This window comes from Barbus barbus (assembly GCF_936440315.1).
Source record: "Barbus barbus genome assembly, chromosome: 24".
Classification (NCBI taxonomy): Eukaryota; Metazoa; Chordata; class Actinopteri; order Cypriniformes; family Cyprinidae; genus Barbus; species Barbus barbus.
This window is the reverse complement of record NC_136752.1, coordinates 30,051,482-30,071,309: the sequence shown is the minus strand read 5'-3', so window position 1 is coordinate 30,071,309 and position 19,828 is coordinate 30,051,482. Positions and strand designations below refer to the sequence as shown.

Here is a 19,828-nt window from a genome sequence, read left to right as displayed (position 1 = left end):
AGAATCTGGGATGATCTGAGGGTGAGCACACTTTCATTTTGGGGAGAAACCTTCCTTTAAAAGTTGTGACAGCTAACTGCAACAATTTCCTACAGTGCACTAATATGCATAACAGATCATTAGTCATTTTCCGAACGTATAAGCGCATCATAAAGTGTTCATTCGTGATCAAATTCATCATAAAGCACTACCAGCCTTTTAAAAGCGAAACAATTAAAGATTTTCCAGCAGTGCAGTGAAGTTCAGCGCAGAACAATTGCAATTAAAATCAGTGTTTAAAATCATCGTTAGCACCAGGGAGATTGGAGACGGTAACTAAGCGCCGTACATTCATCACACGGATTGAGCGCTCGCTGCAAAAAATGACTGTCTTAGTATTTTTATCCTTAATATTCTAAAGATTCTTGAATCAAGATGCATTTACTTGACGAGTGAAATATTAAGTCTTAAAAATTATCAAAATGTTGTTAGTTTTTGCTTAAAACAAGCAAAAATATCTGCAGATGGAGTAAGAAAAATTATCTTAATTCAAAGACTAAAGATTATTTTTCTTACACCGTTGGCAGATATTTTTGCTTGTTTTAAGCAAAAACTAACAACATTTTGATAATTTTTAAGACTTAATATTTCACTTGTCAAGTAAATGCATGTTGATTCAAGAATCTTTAGATATTTAAACTAGAAAACAAGATACTAAGTAAGAGAATAATGTCTTGCATTTTTCCATGGTTTGCTGTCGCATCGGAGAATTCTGTCTTCAGCAAGCTCTCCTGGACTCAAATCATATCATGTACAGAAAATAATATATATTCATATATATATATATATATAGAGAGAGAGAGAGAGAGTTATATATAATCTATATACTGCTATATGTGAAACACTTGTATATAAAACAATCTGACCTTAAGTCAAAAGTTTAGTAACACAGTCATGTAGAAAAATATGACATCTTGACAATCCCAAACAACTACGGCATATACTGCAGCTACAACTGTCATTAAATGCTAAAACAATCAGAAGAAGAAACAGAAGAAGAATCTAAAACCAAAAGAAAAGAAGAAAACAAACTGAATCACAAGGCCAGGTCGAGCCATGTTTGAGCTGAAGGAAGGGAAGTACTCGGCTCGAACCGCTTCGTGTCCTAGTCGCTTCATTCTACAGGGTTTATTGCTGAAAACAAGAGTTGTAATAAAGGATTTTCTAGTGTGTGCGGTGTGAGATGTTGAGGTTCGGTCCGTGTACTGAGAGCGCTGGAGGCCGTGGAGGAGCGAAAGGAGTCAATCTAGTTCGCTTCGGTCCCATTTTGGTGGTTTGGGACTGTATTACAAACCAATGCTGCCTTCAAGTGCTGCTGATGGAAATCACAATCAGTGGCTGTTGTCTGGTCCAAATGCATTCATTCTATTCATTTTATTTTTCAGGATTCCCAGATGAATAGAAAGTTCAAAAGAACAGCATTTATTTGAAATATAACTCTTTTCTAACATTATAAATGAGCTTTTGAGCAATTTAATGCAGCCTTGATGAATAGAAGTGTTAATGAACGGTAGTGTAGTTTAAATGTTAGCTGAATGTTAATGTATATACCAACAAAAGTAGCTATAAACAGCAGCAATTAATAAAAAAGTGTAAAATGCCTCTCAACTGGCGAATCATTTTTTTTAACTGATTCACTAAAGTGAATCAACGCTACACATAAGAGAGAGGAGATCTGCAATCGCAGCTGATGCAGTGATTTACACCACATATTTTTGGCAACATTAGATTGTTAGTGGAGCAATAAAGGTCACACTACTGAAACCTAGTTAAAGGGACAGTTACCCGGAAAAGACCATTCTGTCCCCATTTACGTTCCTCATGTTGTTCAAGACATGAGTTCTTTTCTTACATTGAACACAAAAGAAGATATTTCGCAGAATGCTGGGAACCAAATAGCTGACGGTCGTCATTTAATTCCATAGTATTTTTTTTTCTATAGAAGTCAGTGGCTAGCAGCAACAATTTGGTTCCAAACATTGAAATATTTCTTTAATGTTTCACTGAAGAAAGAAACTCATGCAAGTTTGACTGACATGAGTAAATGATGACAGAATTATGATTTTTGGCTAAACCATCACATTAGTCACGTTAGTTATTCCTCGACACGACTTTAACTCGTCGAGTTGGCACTTAGAGATATAAATTATGAGACTTGAAGGCAGCATATTTCTACCTATATTAATTATATTATTATCTATTTTGATGCGCATTGTGGAATTTATTCAGTAAATGTGTTTCCATCGTAGTTTTGCACGTTTTCTTATCGGATAAAAATAATTTATGAATAAGAATTTATGGCATTTTTAGAATTTATCTTGGCGTTTCCGTTCAGAGTTTTTTTATGCGATAATTCAAAAATGCACATAAAAATAGGTGGATGGAAACAGCTATTGAGAAATTTTAACGAAAGTATGTTATAGACTTTTCATTAAGACCCTAAAGAATCATACGTGTCCCTGCAGCACAAAAGCAGTCTTAAGTCGCTGGGGTATATTTGTAGAAATAGCCAACAATACATTGTATGGGTCAAAATTATACATTTTTCTTTTATGCCAAAAATCATTAGGATATTAAGATCATGTTCCATGAAGATATTTAGTAAATTTCCTACCGTAAATATATCAAAACTTCATTTTTGATTAGTAATATGCATTGCTAAGAACTTCATTTGAACAACTTTAAAGGAGATTTTCTCAATATTTAGATTTTTTTGCTCCCTCAGATTCCAGATTTTCTAATAGTTGTATCTCAGACAAATATTGTCCTTTTATTATCCTAACAAACCATACATCAATGGAAAGGTTATTTATTCAGCTTCAGATGATGTAGAAATCATCTCGATTTCAAAAAATTGACCCTTATGACTGGTTTTGTGCTCCAGGGTCTCATATCATATAAGATATCTAATAAGATATAAACGACACTGATGTGACTTGAAGGCAGCATATTTCTAACACAGACTCCTTTCGGCCCTCGTTTGGCCCCCTCATCAATCGATGGGGCCCTGGAAGATGAGGCGTGTGACCCCGGGACCGGCGGCCAGCGGGGCCGAGCAGAAGGGACAGGTGGGTCTGAAGGCGTGTGTCCCGTGAGGCAGCGGCGTCTCGGCCCAGTATCGAGCCGTGTTCTCGGAGCACACGTGACCGCAGGGCACAAAGGCGTGAGTCGGGGCCCCGGCGTCCGTGTAGAAGCCCGGCTCGGCCCCCAGCCACAGCGGTACGTAAGGCCCCAGGCTCCGGCAGAGTGGGCACTCACGGCGGCCGCCGGGGCCCTCGCTGCGTTCGCGGTGGCCCTCAGGCCGCTGGCCCCAGTCGTGCCGGCCGTGCACGTGACCGCAGCTCAGGTAGGCCCAAGGCTGGCGCTCCTCCAGGCTGTGGCTCCGCGGGAGGCTGGGGAAGGCCAGCGTGCTCAGGCCCACCGGACACTGCGGCCGCGCCGCGTTCAGCTCCAGACGCAGGGCATCCAGGTGCCGCAGGGTCGGGGCCTTCAGCAGACCGTCCGCCGTTCTCCAGAGCAGCGTCGCTCCGCACAGATCCACCAGAGAACCGTCCTGCAGAGCGCTGCTCTCACCCTGCGCCTGCAACAACAGCAACACAACTCTCACTGAACATGCCGGCTGAGTGCAGGCCTGGCTCAAATCTTCTGATTATTTACATCAATACTGCTATGAAATAATAATAAATAATACAATAATAATAAATAAATAAAAGTAACAAAATAACTAAATTATCAAATACAAGAAAAAACTAAAATACAATAAAAATAATAATAAATAATGCAATAATAAATAAATAAACCGGAAATTATTAAAAACAAAAATTACAATAAAATAAATAATTGAATAATAAATAAATAAAGAGAAAATTATTGAATACAAAAAACAAAAATGCAATAAAAATAATAATAAATAATACAATAATAAATAAATAGAGAAAATTATTAAATGCAAAAATACGAGACAATTTTAAATAAATAAATATAAAATTATTAAATACAAAAATTAAATAGAAATATACATAATACAATAATAAATAAATTAATTAATATATACAAAAACTAAAATACAATAGAACAAATAAATACAATGATAATTAAATAAAAACAACTAAACTAAGTTAATAAATACATAAAATACAATAGAACTATAAAAATAGTTTTTTATATTTATTTTTTACAATTTGTCTGATTATTTATATCAATATTGCTAAACAATTATGATAAATAATACAATAATAAATTAATAAAAATAACTAAATAACTAAATTATTAAATACAAACCCTCCCCCCCAAAAAACAAATACAATAGAACTATATAAATGAATATTTAAAGGGCTGCACAATTTGGCCAAATTCTTTGATTATTTACATCAATATTGCTATAAAATGATAATAAATAATGAATACTATGAAATATTACAATAGCAATATTTTTTATTCTGTTGAATAATTTCATAATAATACTAATATTAATAATAGCTAAAAAAACAAATGACTAAAAAACATTACATATTACTATTGTAATATTTCACTGTAAAATGAAAAAATATATATAAAAAATAATAGTTAACTAATAATGGTTAGATTTAATTTAATATAATATTATTTTATTTTAAAGAACAACTGTTAAATTACAATACTAATGCTTACGGCTGTCTTCATTTCAACAATTTACAGTTGAACTGTAAAATTGTAATGTTGTAATAATAATAATAATGATAACAATATTAAGTAAATAAAAACAAAAATTACCTAATTAAAAAAATACATAAATATTACTATTATAATTTCACTGTAAAATTAAAAAAGGGGAAAAAAATTATATAATAATTTTATTTTAAAGTACAACTGTAAAATTATAATACTAATGTTTATGGCTTAATTTCTTCATTACAACTAAGCTATAAAACAAATGTATTATTATTTTCTTAAATACTACTACTAATATTATGAAATTGTACAGTAATATTAAATAGTACAAAAAAATCATATCATTATTAATAACAATAATAATAATAATGTATTAATATCATTATTATTATTATTTGTATTATTATATTGATATATCAATCACACAAAAAGGCCAAAACTTTGAGTTTTGTTTTTGTCCCCAATGGAAATCACAATTACATTTTTTATTCATAAAGTAAAAAAGTATAAAACGTTTTTACAACTTATTATTAATTAATTTTTATCAGAAAAATCGCAGTTACATTTCCCTCCACATCATGCAGCCTGACAACAAAATGTTCTTTTAAACAACTTATTTCTCCAAAATCTGCCTCTCTCAGTTCACTGCAGGTCTTTAACTCAATCTGTGGATATAAAGAGGAAGTAATCAGCTGCTGACTGAGGCTTTCACAGGTCTCCCATCGTTCAGAAGCTCTCACTGCAGATGTGAATCACATTAAGAGTGCAGACGCGCAGGCCAGCGATCAGAGCGTTTGTGCGCTTCACAGAGTAATGAAGAGCAGTAGTGATTGGCAGTAATGAGTGGATGTGGTTGTTATTAGGCCAACACATCATTTAACTGCATTATAACACGTGTGCTTAGAAACACTCAGGATTTAAAGCTCTGTCTTCACAGCATATTCAGTCTAGAGCGGCCAATTCTGGATAATTCGAGAATCACGATTCTGAACTAAACTAAATAATGTGTGACAAAATATTAATTGCTGCAGTCTATTCGATTCAATTCAATATTGATTATTTTGTATATATATCAGGTACACATGCCAAAAAATGCTGTAAAATATACACGAAGAGTCAGTTGGTACTGCATTACTAAAATATTGAAGTTTAATACAATTTTTGTTTATTGATTTTTTAGGCTATACAACTGCTTAAATTACACTTAATGAAGTTTTTATAATAAAAGTTACAATTACATAATATTTCTACTTCAATTAGATTTAAATGGTAGCTGTCATAAAATATAAATTAAACATTGAAGAACAGTAAAAATTATAATGAATGTATTATATGGTGCATATATTTAGCAAAATGCCCCTCTGTACAGTTTATTTTTCTATCTGATTAATGAGTTTATGGTCACTGAATATGTTTTTTCTGAGATAAATGTGACGTTACATTGTTTACAAGCCGTTATATTGACGTCTTTGTGCGGCTGAAACACTGATTGAGTAATTACAAGACAGGGTACGGAGTTGTACTCTTTCAAGTTTATTTTGTGCTATAACTAGTATTAAAGCGCAGGAGATGATCAGTTCATGTGCGCTACAGCGCTCTGTCACTCCACATTAAACAGCGTCAAAACGGCATTTATTGTATATTTATTATCTCTCGAATGAATGATTCAATGACACATACATTGTTTAACAGTCACCTGCTGCCATCTAGTGGAGAAACAATGCAATAGACACAAACTTTATTTGAAGCGCCAGCTACTTTCAAAACGTGATTAGCTCTATTTTGATCACAACCATAGACATCAATGTTTATATCCGAACGATAAACTTTGATCCCAGTATTTCTGTGATGATATGAATGATTGTAAGACAGAAATAATACCGTGTAGTTAAAAAGACTGTTTATGAAGCTGTTTCTTACCCAAACATGGTAAATATCTGCTCTCTGTGTCAGCGGCAGATCTGAATGCTCCGGGATGATTTTATTCAAAGGTTTAATAGACACAGGTGAATCGCTGTCATTTAGAAATTAGATTGCGTGGGTGTTTGAACAGAGATCGCGATCTTTTAACGATTAATCGTGCAGCTCTAATTTAGTTCCATCATGAGCCCTGAATCTGGCCGCTTGTGGTTAAGAGGTTAGTTAGTTGTGGTGTTTACCAGCTGGCCGCGGATGGGCCCGGATCGGGTTTCTCTGAGAGCGTAGACGTCTCCACACACCGAGATCTCTCTCCACAAGCCCTGCTTGGGCTCTTCTGGGAAACCCACAGGATGCATCACCAGAACACCGTTAGTCGTCAGTCCATCCATGTGACCGTCCGGGTTCTTCCATTTAGTTGCTTTCTCCTGCGTGACAGATGCATCAGTTAGGAAAGTGCATGAACTGATCAAATGTATTTCCCGAATGCAACAGTTAAGGCTGCTCTGTGCCTGTGTCAAAATGCAACGTGTTTAAAAGCTAGATTAAGCTATACGAGCTCTGACCCAACTCGAAATCTGCTGTGTAAATGCATTCATGCCACATCTGAGCTGCATTAAACAGTGTGTAAAGATGCACAAATGCCACTTCAGAAGCGCCTCTGTGTGCCACCTTTGCATGAAAGCGTGATGCATTACTGCCTAATGCATCAATGTGGGAAAAACCATGATGCCTTAAAAATACAATGCTCAAGCACGATAAAAATATTAAGGTAATAAAAATAGTGAGGTCTCTATGAAAGCTTGTTTTGCCACAGAATATAAAAAAATAAAACTAACTTTTTATTCTGTGAATTCTGAGTTTGAGTGTTGCAATTCTTTTTTTTATGCCATGGAATAAAATATAAAAAAGGTAACTGGGACATTTTTTTCTCACAATTCTGACTTTTTCCTTGCAATTCTGATTTTATAATCACACAATGCAAGCTTTTTTTCTAAGAACTGCGAGATATACATTCAGGAATAAACTTTGAGACTTTCGAAATACTGACTGTTTCCTCAGAAAAATCTTGTAAATCAGTAATTGTGGCTTTTTCTCTCACAACTTCTATATCTCGCAATTCTGGCTTTATTTCCTCATAATTCCAACATATTTTCCATTTCAAAATTCCATACTTTTCCAGATTCAAATTTCCAAACCTCTCAGATTTTCTCTTTTTATTATTATTATTGAGATGAGCTGAATAAATAATATTTCCATTGATGTATGGTTTGTTAGGATAGGACAGTATTTGTCTGAGATACAACTATTTGAAAATCTGGAATCTGAGGGTGCAAAAAAATCTAAATATTGAGAAAATCTCCTTTAAAGTTGTTCAAATGAAGTTCTTAGCAATGCATATTACTAATCAAAAATTATGTTTTGATATATTTACGGTAGGAAATTTACTAAATATCTTCATGGAACATGATCTTTATATCCTAATGATTTTTGTCATAAAAGAGAAATGTATAATTTTGATCCATACAATGTATTGTTGGCTATTGCTACAGATATAGCTGTGTTACTCATGACTGATATTTTAACAATATTATTATTTCTATTAATAATTGGCGGCCCCCTGCAAACCCCTGCTGTCACACTGACCCCGAGGAAGATGTTCTTGGAGGAGTCGAAGCCGGCGGCGTAGATGCGGGCGGTGTAGGGCGGGTTTCGGTCGCAGACGATCCTGCAGGCGAAGCGGGAGATGGTGCTGGGCGCCGAGGACGAGTCTTCGCTCTCCTTGGATCCTCCTGGAGTGTCTGTCACCACGAAGTCTATGGGGCTCTCTGTGGAGCGGCCGATCTGCAGAACATCAATCACACACATCACATCTCACCTTTAGATTATGGGCTGCTCCGTTTGACCCGTGAGTCAGTGATGGGAAGCTTACTTGGGAAATGTAACAGGTTACAGATTACAAGTTACACTAACTAAAATATAATAAGTAGTGTAACTATTTCAATTACTTTAGTTAAACTGATTACAAATTTCAACTGTTTTCAACTATTAATCATTTTCAAACATTTAAAGCAGGCAGAGGTAACCTTAAAGTAGTGCTCAACACTGATTACTGTCAAAATCCTTCATCACTTAAAGGATCAATTTAGTTTTAATGCACAGCCAGCACAAAACCAGACTTTAGCTCCTCTTTTTACTTTGAGATCGTTCTGAGGTTAATTCAGATTTAAATGCCGCGACGCATCTTTATCAGCACAAAAACACATTCTGTGTGAATGCCACCTAGAGATATATTCTACTCACGGTGCTTCACTGAATGCGGTCGCTCTTTTCTCTTATGATTGTGTTTAAATGTTTAAATCTAACGTTTGATAATATTTCCATTCAAAACCGCAATTCCTTGATTTCTAAAAAATAAAACCGTAAATATAACCGCAAATATAATATATAATATAAATACAAACACATGCATATATATATTTTAGAAAAATATGTTACGTTTATATATTAAATATATTTACATATAATACAAAATATAAGAATATGGATATATAAATGTATTAACGTAAATATTTTCTAAATATATACTGTATGTGTGTATATTTATATATACATAATAAATATACACAGTACACACACACACATATATAATGTAAACAAAAACTTTTATTTTGGATGCGATTAATCGCGATTAATCATTTGACCGCACTAAAAACTCAGTGTGCAAGGACCTTTAATGTTCATTTAAAACTGATTTTTGTGCAACTGAAATAGTATTTGAACATTTACTGAATTGATAGGTGAGTTTGACCTGGAACATGTCTGTGTCGTTATCATGGCAGTACTCCACCACCACGGTCTGGTTCCTGGAGAGCGTGAAGGAGATGCTGTGCTGCCCCCTGCTGTTAACCGCCTGCAACGAAAGGTCAGACGCAGCGTCACTATCCCACAATGCACCGCGTGCAATGCACTACAGCGTGAAGGAAGCATGCACCTTGCTGTCCTGTGGGTTGCTGAGGATGTGCACGGCGCTGGGCTTGACGCCGTTCGCTTTGGCCCTTCTGTAAAGAGCGAAGCGGCTCCTCTTGTGACCGCGGTCTCCTCCGGGCAGAGAGCCATTATACCTGCAACACAGCAGCACAGACGCTAAAGACTGCAGTACAACATGCTTTACAGCACATCAGACATTATATCATAGAATGAGTAACCATATAGCACAATAAAGATATTGTTTTCCTTCAAAAATGGTGCAACAACTAATCAGAAATTAAAGGTGCTTCATGTCACTTTATTATTCTCTCTTTTATGTGGACTCAAACCAAAATATCACACGATTCATTCATTAATCGAACGAATCAATTTGAATCAGTGTGATTCACATTATGAACAAACTAAAGACTCAAAACAGACAAACTAATATTATAAATAACGAGTCTGATTCTGATCAGATGAGATGGTTTGCACAGGTTTGTGTTTATCATCTAAAACAAACCAAAAAAAACAATCTACAAAAAGAAAAAAAAGAATTTTTAATAAAAAATAAAGCTGAAATTTTCATCAATTATTTACTTATTGGCTTTTTTATATATAGCTGAAATTTTATATAAGATGAAACATTATTTCACTTAGTTGCCAAAGCAACATTTTTAATTTTAATTTAGTGTAAGATGTATAATTAGTAACTGGAAATAAAACTAAAACAAAAAAATAGAACAAAAACATTTATATCTGGTGAAAAACTTTTTAATTTTTAATCACAATTACTAACTGGAAATAAAATAATTAAAACTAAAATTGAACAAAAATTAAAACGAAAAGAAAATTAACACTGATCAAAATGACGTCACACATCATCAGCATCACTAATAAAAATTACTGCTGTCAAACGATTAATCGCTTCCAAAATAAAAGTTTTTGTTTACATAATATATGTGTGTACTGTGTTTATTTATGATGCATATATAAATACACACACATACATGTATACATTTAAGAAAATATGTTAACTTTATATATTGAATACATTTATATCTTATATAAAATATCTTATATAATGTGTGTGTATTTATATATGCATCATAAATAAACACAGTACACACATATATTATGTAAACAAAAACTTTTATTTTGGATGCGATTAATCGTTTGACAGCACTAATAAATATATAAAATTAAAATGCAAACTGAAAGTGTAAAAGTAATAATTTAATTTAAAAAAAAAAGTGCAATAGTATATAAATAATATTAAAATGCCACAGTTCTAGATTTATATAGTGAATTTACTGTAAGTCTCCAAACTTCATATCACACAATCTCTTCGTTCTTCTAGTTCTGAGTTTTTTTGAGACATAACATCCCAGTCTATATTTCTGCATCGTTCTTCTGTGTAAATCATGTTTATACTCTGAAAAACAACATTAGTATCACAACTTCTGTCACCATCAATGATAACGAACGCTTCTGATGATGTCAGGCTTCTCACGAGCATCTAGTTTTCTGTCCCAGCAGCTTCGAGGGATTCATAAACATTTCTCTACTGTTGCTTTTGGCTAATAATATGTCATTACAGCATACACACTCACACTCATTGTTTGTAGAACATACCATTAATTATTATTAAATTATTTTCTTTATTTTTACTGTTCATGTTATATGAATTGCATTGTATTTCTACATTGTTTAAATTTATACATAATTGTAGCGATTTTTTATTTATTTTTCCTTTATACGTTTATTTTTGTTATTCATGGTGCAAGAAAACAAAACTGATTTTGCTGTATTTTATGTACATCTGCATGAATATTTTACATTTTACATATATTTTATTTTTATTTTTGCTATTCATGGTGCGACCAAACATAATTGTGCTGTATTTTTATATTTTGCATATTTACATATAAATTTTTTTCATTTATATTTTTATTTTCATTATTCATGGTGCAACCATAAAAAAACATATTTTCCTGTATTTTATGTACATCTGCATGTATATTTTATATTTGACATGTTTTTAGGGTATTATTGCCCTCTCTGTTTTTTACTAAATCACAGTCATTTAAACTCTGATATGATGTTTTACGGTGTTTTTCAGAGCTCAACCATGTCTGTCTACATCGATGGCACAGAAAACATCAGCATCTCTTTTCAAGCTCTATAGAGGAAAGAACAACACGAGGGTGAGTAAATGACAGATTGCTCAATTATGATTGAATAAAGAGTCGTCATGAACAGATTCACTCTAATAAATCAGCAGAAATTCACTCCAGATTGTGAGCCGAGCGCAGAACGAACCCAGATCAAACCCTCAGACACCGAGGTGCCAGATTAGGGCTGGAAGCGCTGGAAACTCTAGAGATTTGAGGATATCGAGAGGAAATCGCATGCATGTGACGTCCATAATAAGTCCAGGAGACGGCGCGCCGGAGAAAGGCGCTTTTGTTCACTCACAGCTGCACTTGCACTGACGCTCGTTTACAGAAACCCCAGCGCTTTAGTGCATTTTAGTGCATGCACAGGTGAATGTTCACATATACCTCACTGATTCTGCTGTTAAACGAGCCGGAGCGTCCAGAGGAGCGAGTGCTGCAAACACATCGACTGCATGCACAGCGGTCAAAGTGCCACTTCAGCACTGCACACACACACACACTCACACTCACACACACACACTCACACACTCACACACTCACAATGAAATATTCAAACGCATCTTCTTCCTCTATATAGTGGCATTCTGACCTGACAGTGGGTTTCTGTTGAGATGCACCAATGCATGTGTTCATGTTGAGCCACAATGCACAGAACAATGACATGCCAGGGCGTTGCTATGTGGTTGCTAGGGTGTTCTCACTCTCTGGACCAAAAGTCAAGTCACTAATATGGCGCTTTATACAATACATATAAGGGATGCACGAAACTGGATTTTGCCGATATTATTTTTGAGTAAATAAGTATTTTTCGACTCATTTTTGCCGATGCCGATATATTTCCTTTTGTTTTTAAACAACACCAAGTCTCTCATGTGCAGAGATTCTAAACTTTTTTTTTTTTTGGTTACTTTTTAACAAAAACTTATTTGTTAGAATTACATACAATAATGAAGTTATTTTATAATGAGAGTACATTGAGAGCTTTGAAAATAATTACAAATCAACTAAAAATCAATCACTTTTTTTCAGACGGATGCAGTGGTAACCTTTTACATTTTATTTAAAGATTTTACATTTGTAGATGGTTTAAAGAAAAAAAGTTGTAAACATTCTGAAAATCTTTCAGCGCTCATAATCTGTTTGAAAAAAGAACTATATATACATATATTATATATATATATATATTACACATTACTGACATCAGTTACTGCTTTATTTAATCTGCTTCGCTCCGCAAATTTGCTTCAAGGACCACAATCTACATATCAGCATAATTGTATATATCAGACCGATGACTATGTTTACATTTAAAGCCATTATCGGCTGATTCCGATATCGTGCCGATAATATCTTGCATCCCTAATACAGATTGATTCAAAGCAGCTTCACAGAAATAAAACAAAGTTTCCATCCCAAATTCAATGCATAAAACTGGAATATCGCATAAAACACCTAAAATAAAGCATTCAATGAGTTTGAGAGAACAAAACAGCCACTTCCTGTGAAACTGGAGCCAAATATCAGAAAGAAAAATTGAAGTTTTGGCTCCTTTCTCATGCATAATAAATTGCAGATGAAACGTAATAAACATGTTATCTTGTATTTGGAGGGTGGGATATTCTAGGATGTCATTACACCGACTTTGGCTCAGGCATTTCAGAACGATTAAACCACCGTCTCATATGCATGTTTAATGTGATCGGCCCGCTGGTTGAGGCAAAATCACATTATTTTTGATGCACATCAAAGAATTTATTTAGTAAATGTGCTTCCATCATAGTTTACATGGATGACGACTTCTCAATTGAGTGCATAAGATTTTTATGCACATTTTTGTGCCTTTTTATGTGCATTTTGGCATTTCCATCCAGCATTTCTTGTGCAATATCACAAAAGTGGGGATGGAAACACAGCTAGTGCTAATGTTGTAAATTCATCAAATATGAAATTAATTCAATTTCAGCTCTACAAAACTGACAAAAGTGTCATTATTCAATGCAGTTCATTGTGAATTCAGTTCAGCGTTGATTAAATTCAGTTCAATAACTGTCAAAATAATTGATCTAAGTTCTAAACTCTTAAAAATAAAGGTTTCAAAAGTGATTTTTTACAGAGATGCCATAGAATAACCATTTTTTGGTTCTCAAAGAACCTTTCAGTGCTTACACTTTTATTAATAATGCTTCTTTATTATCTGATCACTTAATAAAGTAATAATAATACAGATGCATGCTGTAGCAAACACCACTAATGATATTTTATAGCCTGTTTCACTTCAAACTGCTCTCAAGTGGCATTATTAATTAATATTAATAGAAAAACAAAGCATAACAACAACTAAATCCATGATGCATGCAGCCGTATGAAGTGTTCCTGATGCAGATCTGGTTTTAGAGCAGGGGAATGCAGATTATGTTGTAATTGCATGTTGATGGCGCATGATTTGAGCGTGTGCAGATCAGAGGAGTTCCTGATATGACAAACACATGTGGGTGGAAACATGTTACGCTCTCGTTTCCTGATCCTGTCACGCGCTCACAGCTGCGCTCCGCTTAATAACACGCTCATAAATCAGACTGAGTCGTGAATCCGGGATATTTGGCTGATGCTGGCACCTGATTGGCTGATTCATCGATTCAAATAAAACACTTCCTAATCCAGCTTTCTAACAAAGCTGACATTGTTATACACTCTTAAAAGGGGTTTTTCACAGCAATGCCATTTTTGGTTCCTGCTTTCAGTGAAAAGTTCCAAAATGAGCCACAGAACAATCAATGCCAATAAAGATCCTTTATTTGTGAGACCGAACTATGAATATTTTTGATGAATTGCTTCTGTTCCTCTATTGTAAGTTGCTTTGGATAAATGCATTACTGCAACCATTCTGAGATTATCTGCTTAACTTCCAGAATCTACATTGAAAAAGACACTCTTTTTGCTCAGAAATTGTTACATTTCACAAATTTTCACAAAGGCACATTGACGTTTAAAAAATAGAGAAACTGAAATAGAGTTCTTGTAAAATGTACTTGTTTTATTTACAACGTCAAACATCTTTTCTTTTTTTTTTACAGTGTAATTTTATATTTTCTTATAATTAACCTTATAAATTAAACATGAATTTTTCACCAGAAATACAAAGAAAAAGAATTACAAAGAAACGGCATGTAATACACTGAATTAAATGTGAAAGTAGAAAAACCGAAATGGTGTTTTCTTGTAAAATGTACTTCAATATTCGGTTTTATTTATAACACACACACAAACAAACAAAAAAATTTTTTTTACAGTATACATTTTTATTATTTTTTAATTAATTAATTAAATGTGAAATTTTCAATCAGAAATTGCTGGTAAATTTCACAAATAATTACATAGAAACTGCGAGTAACACATTGAATTGAATGTGAAATATTGAAAGAATCAAATTGTGTTTTCTTGTAAAACACACTCCAATCATGTTTGTTATATTTACAATTTTGAAAAATATTATTTTTCTACAATGTATGGACATGATTGGTATCATAACACTAAACGTAATGCAATTTAACAAATACTGTGTCAAATAAACATTCAGTTTCATATATTTCGCGTTTTAAAAAGTTATCATATAAATATTGGCCATATCATTCAGTAAATATCAGTCAACTACTAGTACTAGTTAACAGGTTTATTATACATAATAATATTAATAATGTAAATGTGATGCAAATATGCCATAATAAAGATCGGATACCGCGTGCATGTGGTCATTTTTATTTATTTTTTGTTTATTTACAATTTATGGACATTTCATTATCGTTGAATATCGTTAATTAAATGTTAGTGCCTTTTTAATAAATACTGTGTACAATAAGAATTCAATTTCCTACATGTCTCATTTTCTATCATTAAAAAGTTTCCATGTAAATATCGGCCATACCGTTCTGTAAATATCGGCCAACATCCAGTACGAGTTAATAACACTATTTGATATAATAATGTAAATATGCCATAATATCATATATGCCATTTTTTATTTATTTACAATTTATGAACATGTTTGGTTTTCATTATCGTTGAATATCGTTAATTAAACGTTAGTGCATCTTTAATAAATACTGTGAAAAAAAACAATCAATATCCTATACATCTGGTTTTCTATCATTAAATATTTTAATTTAAATATCGGTTGACTACAAGTGCTAGTTAATAACGTTATTTGACATTATAATAGTAATACTGTAAACATGCGTTTTTTTATTTTATTTTTGGACATGTTTGGTTTTCATTACCATTGAATATCGTCACTTAAATGTTAGTGCTTTTCTAATAAATACTGCATAAAAAAGCATTCAATATCTTATACGTCTAGTTCTCTATCATTAAATATATTTTTGATGTAAATATCGGTGGACTACTAGTACTAGTTAACTTTACTGACAGGTTCTAAACACTAATGTCTGGTTAACCAGCACCACGATGTCTAATGATCTTAATAACAACACAAATCATTTATAGCCTAGCATTTCATGTAACTGTGATGAAAATATGCTCAATAATCGGTTTTACGGGAAGCTCAACTCAAGCTCGCGTTGAAACACTCGGTAAACGAGGATCCGTAGTAAACGCGAAGCACTCACCCGAGAATCACCAGTTCTCCGTATTTCACCGGATCTTTGGAGCGGTCACGGTCGTGTTGGTTCGGCTGCAACATGGGACCGGCGCTCCGTTACTCCGGTCCGCGGATCGAGCCCTGGAATCCGCGCGAGTCTCTCAAACACACCGAGCGCTGGTTTAGACGGAAAACGCGCGTCAATCTCCGCACAGCGGCTGTCGCGAGCGCATGGCTCTTCCGTGACTCGTAAAACGTGAAAATCCGGACCGAATCCGTTCATCTGCTCCAGAACTGAGCGGTGGCGGATGAAAGAACGGCTCGCGGCGGAGTGGACCGTACCATGAGCGCGGCGGGGGAGACGCGCAGTAACACGTCTTTCACATCACTTTCTCTCCGCGTCCAAGATGATTGTAGATTACTGATTTGGTGACATATAATGGATTAACATCTTTAGCTGAAAGCCTTGAAGGATTAAAGTGAAGTTTATGTTTTCATTCACGAATCTGTGACCCCCCCCCCCCCCCCCCCCCCCCGCGTTGCGCTCAGTCACGTGTCCCGGATTATCTTTGAGCATTACGTCAGTGTAAAACAGATGCTGGAGTCCAACATAATCGAATATGGATCATAAACGAGACGCTAAACAGCTTTAGAAGTGATGGAAGTGATGCAATTAAATACTTCAGTAGTCATGGGATCACACAATAGAATAAAAATGTTCAAATGCTTATTTCAGTTACTTATTTATTTTTTTAGTTCATAAAAGGTTATTTAATTTTAGTGTTTGCATTATTTAAACCATGTAAACTCACATCAATGAGAGGGATGAACTCTAAAAGTGCTGTTCTTTTTATTTGGTAAAACATGTATATGTTGAAACGGCTAATAATAAAATGTGACATTCTGTAGTTTTGTCTCATATTCATCTTTTAATCATATTTGCACTTGACTCCACAGCCAACAGAGCAATTTTGTCCTTACTGTTACAATACTTATGGAGGGCACTGTATATATATATATATATATATATATTTAATTTATATTATTTATAAATATGTATAATATATAAACATAACATATTTTTCTTAAATATATACATGCATGTGTGAGTTTATAAATACATAATATATATACACAGTACATACACATATATTCTGTAAACAATAACTTTTATTTTGGGTGCGATTAATTTTGATTAATCGTTTGACAGCACTAATATATATATACATAGATACACACACATTTATTTTTATTTTAGTTTGACTTATTTTAGTATATCAAGTTGAACTAAATTAAAATGAGAAATATGACAGCTAGCTGAAATAAAATGTTAATTTCAAGGATTTTTTTTAAGTTACCACAACACTTTCAATCCTGCTTTATCGTTAATATAAAACATCAAGTGGCTCTAATTACATTTGAAGTATTAATAACTGAAAATGATTAGTTACAGAACTGAAAAACCCAGAGGACCTCGTGCTAATAATTACACCACTTTATTTTGCTCAATCAAAGCTTATGAGCTTAATTTACTGAAATATGATAAGAATTAATATATGTTTGAGTTCTTTTGGCTGTTGTTGTTGTTATTTCTCTGGTCGTTGTGTTTAAAGTCACTGTTTGATAGCCAGTGATAGTGAGCGTTTAATGCCTCTTCAGTGTTTCTTTAAATCATTCAGACTTGTTGTTTTAATAGACTGTCTCTGTTCCTGGATGCTCTGCAGTGAATGGGTGCCGTCAGAATGAGAGTCTGATAAAAACATCACAATAATCCACACCACTCCAGTCCATCAGTTAACATCTGGAGAAGACAAAAGATCAAACAAATCCAGCATTAAGATGTTTTTAACTCAAATCTGAGTCCATAATCCATAATAACTCATTCTGTGTTCCACTGACAATCTATTATACGAGTTTGGAACAAAGTGCATGTGAATAAATACTGGCAGGTGAACACGCATCAGAACAGATGAGCTCGTTTTATATTCATCACGAGAGTTAAGTTGCTGTGACGGACGGGTTATGAGCGTATGGAAGGCATTATGTTTCAGATTTATTGCATATGCAGAAAAGTAAACAGAGCGTCTTTTCTTCATGGCTTCAGGCATAAACACATGAAAACACTCATATGTTTGACTCACAGACGCAACAGAAACCAAGTCAGGCCATTAAAGCAATGATCTTTTTTTATGATAATAGTTGCCATATATGTTTTAAAGTTCCAGTGCATGATGGGAAGGTAAAAGTGTTTGTTGAAATGACTCCATTTGGAAAGTCAGGAGAACATTTGGACAAGTATGTGAGCAAAGATCATCAAAACAGCGTCTTATTCTGGTTCAGTTCATACAGAATAATAAACTATAGCATGTTTGCAGCTTTCCATCAGCAGGAAGGAAGGAAGTACAGCTCAGGACGACTTCCTGTCTAATTGTTTGCTGCTTTAGAACAGAATAAACAGCAGTTCATCGCCACGGAAACAGAAGAAACACTTCCTGTGCTGTAGAGCGGCTCGTCCACTACTGAGGGTCCCTAGGAAACCAGCAGCAGTGTCTCTCTCTCGATGTCTCTGATGGGATTCAGTTTTCAGAAACACTGCAGATGACAGTAAATGGTGTTAGTGATCTGAAGAAACACCAAGAAATGACAGACAGGACTCCTAGACTTGTCTTGAAGGGTTATTATAATTTACTAAAAATAGAACCATTAAAGAGGCATTTGTGGTCCTCAAAAAAAACAAATATATACAGTATCTATCTATATATATATATATATATACAGTCATGGCCAAAAATATTAGCACCCTTGGTAAATATGATCAAAGGTGGCTGTGAAAATTAACCTGCTTTGTTAATCCTTTTGATCTTTTATTTAAAAATTCACAAAAATCTAACCTTTCATTGGATAATAAGAATTTAAAATGGAGGGAAATATCATTATGAAATAAATGTTTTTCTCTAATACACATTGGACACAATTATTGGCACCTTTTTATTCAATACTTTTTGAATCCTCCATTTGTCAGTTTAACAGCTCTAAATGTTCTCCTATAATGCCTGATGAGGTTAGAGAACACCTGACAAGAGATCAGAGACCATTCCTTCATCCAGAATCACTCCAGATCCTTCAGATTCACAGCTTCTTCTCTTCAGTTCTCACTCATTTTCTACAGGGTTCAGGTCAGAGGACTGGAATGGCCAGCAGAAGCTTGGTTTTGTGCTCAGTGACCCATTTTTGTGTTGTTTTTGAGGTTTGTGTTTGGATTATTGTACGGTTGGAAGATCCAAACACGGCCCATTATAAGATTTCTAACAGAGTCAGTCACTTATTGATTTTTTTATCTGTTGGTATTTGATAGAATCCATGATGCCATGTGTCTGAACAAGATGTCCAGGACCTCCAGCAGAAATATAGGCCCACAACATCACAAATACAGCAGTATATTTCATTGTACACATGGGGTACTTTTTATCCCTGTGTT

The 19,828-nt window shown here is 34.2% G+C and overlaps 1 protein-coding gene across 1 annotated transcript; it reads right to left on the bottom strand.

Moving 5' to 3' along the window:
- Positions 1 to 2,814: 2,814 nt before the first annotated feature.
- On the bottom strand, positions 2,815 to 16,686 carry LOC306844068 (E3 ubiquitin-protein ligase pellino homolog 2-like). The gene is made up of 6 exons (XM_079375930.1): positions 16,379 to 16,686; positions 9,602 to 9,731; positions 9,419 to 9,520; positions 8,254 to 8,451; positions 6,849 to 7,034; positions 2,815 to 3,619 (listed from the first exon to the last, which is right to left on the bottom strand). The coding sequence occupies exons 1-6, from the start codon at positions 16,450 to 16,452 to the stop codon at positions 3,032 to 3,034; spliced, it is 1,278 nt and encodes a 425-aa protein (XP_079232056.1). The 5' UTR covers positions 16,453 to 16,686; the 3' UTR covers positions 2,815 to 3,031.
- Positions 16,687 to 19,828: the final 3,142 nt, after the last annotated feature.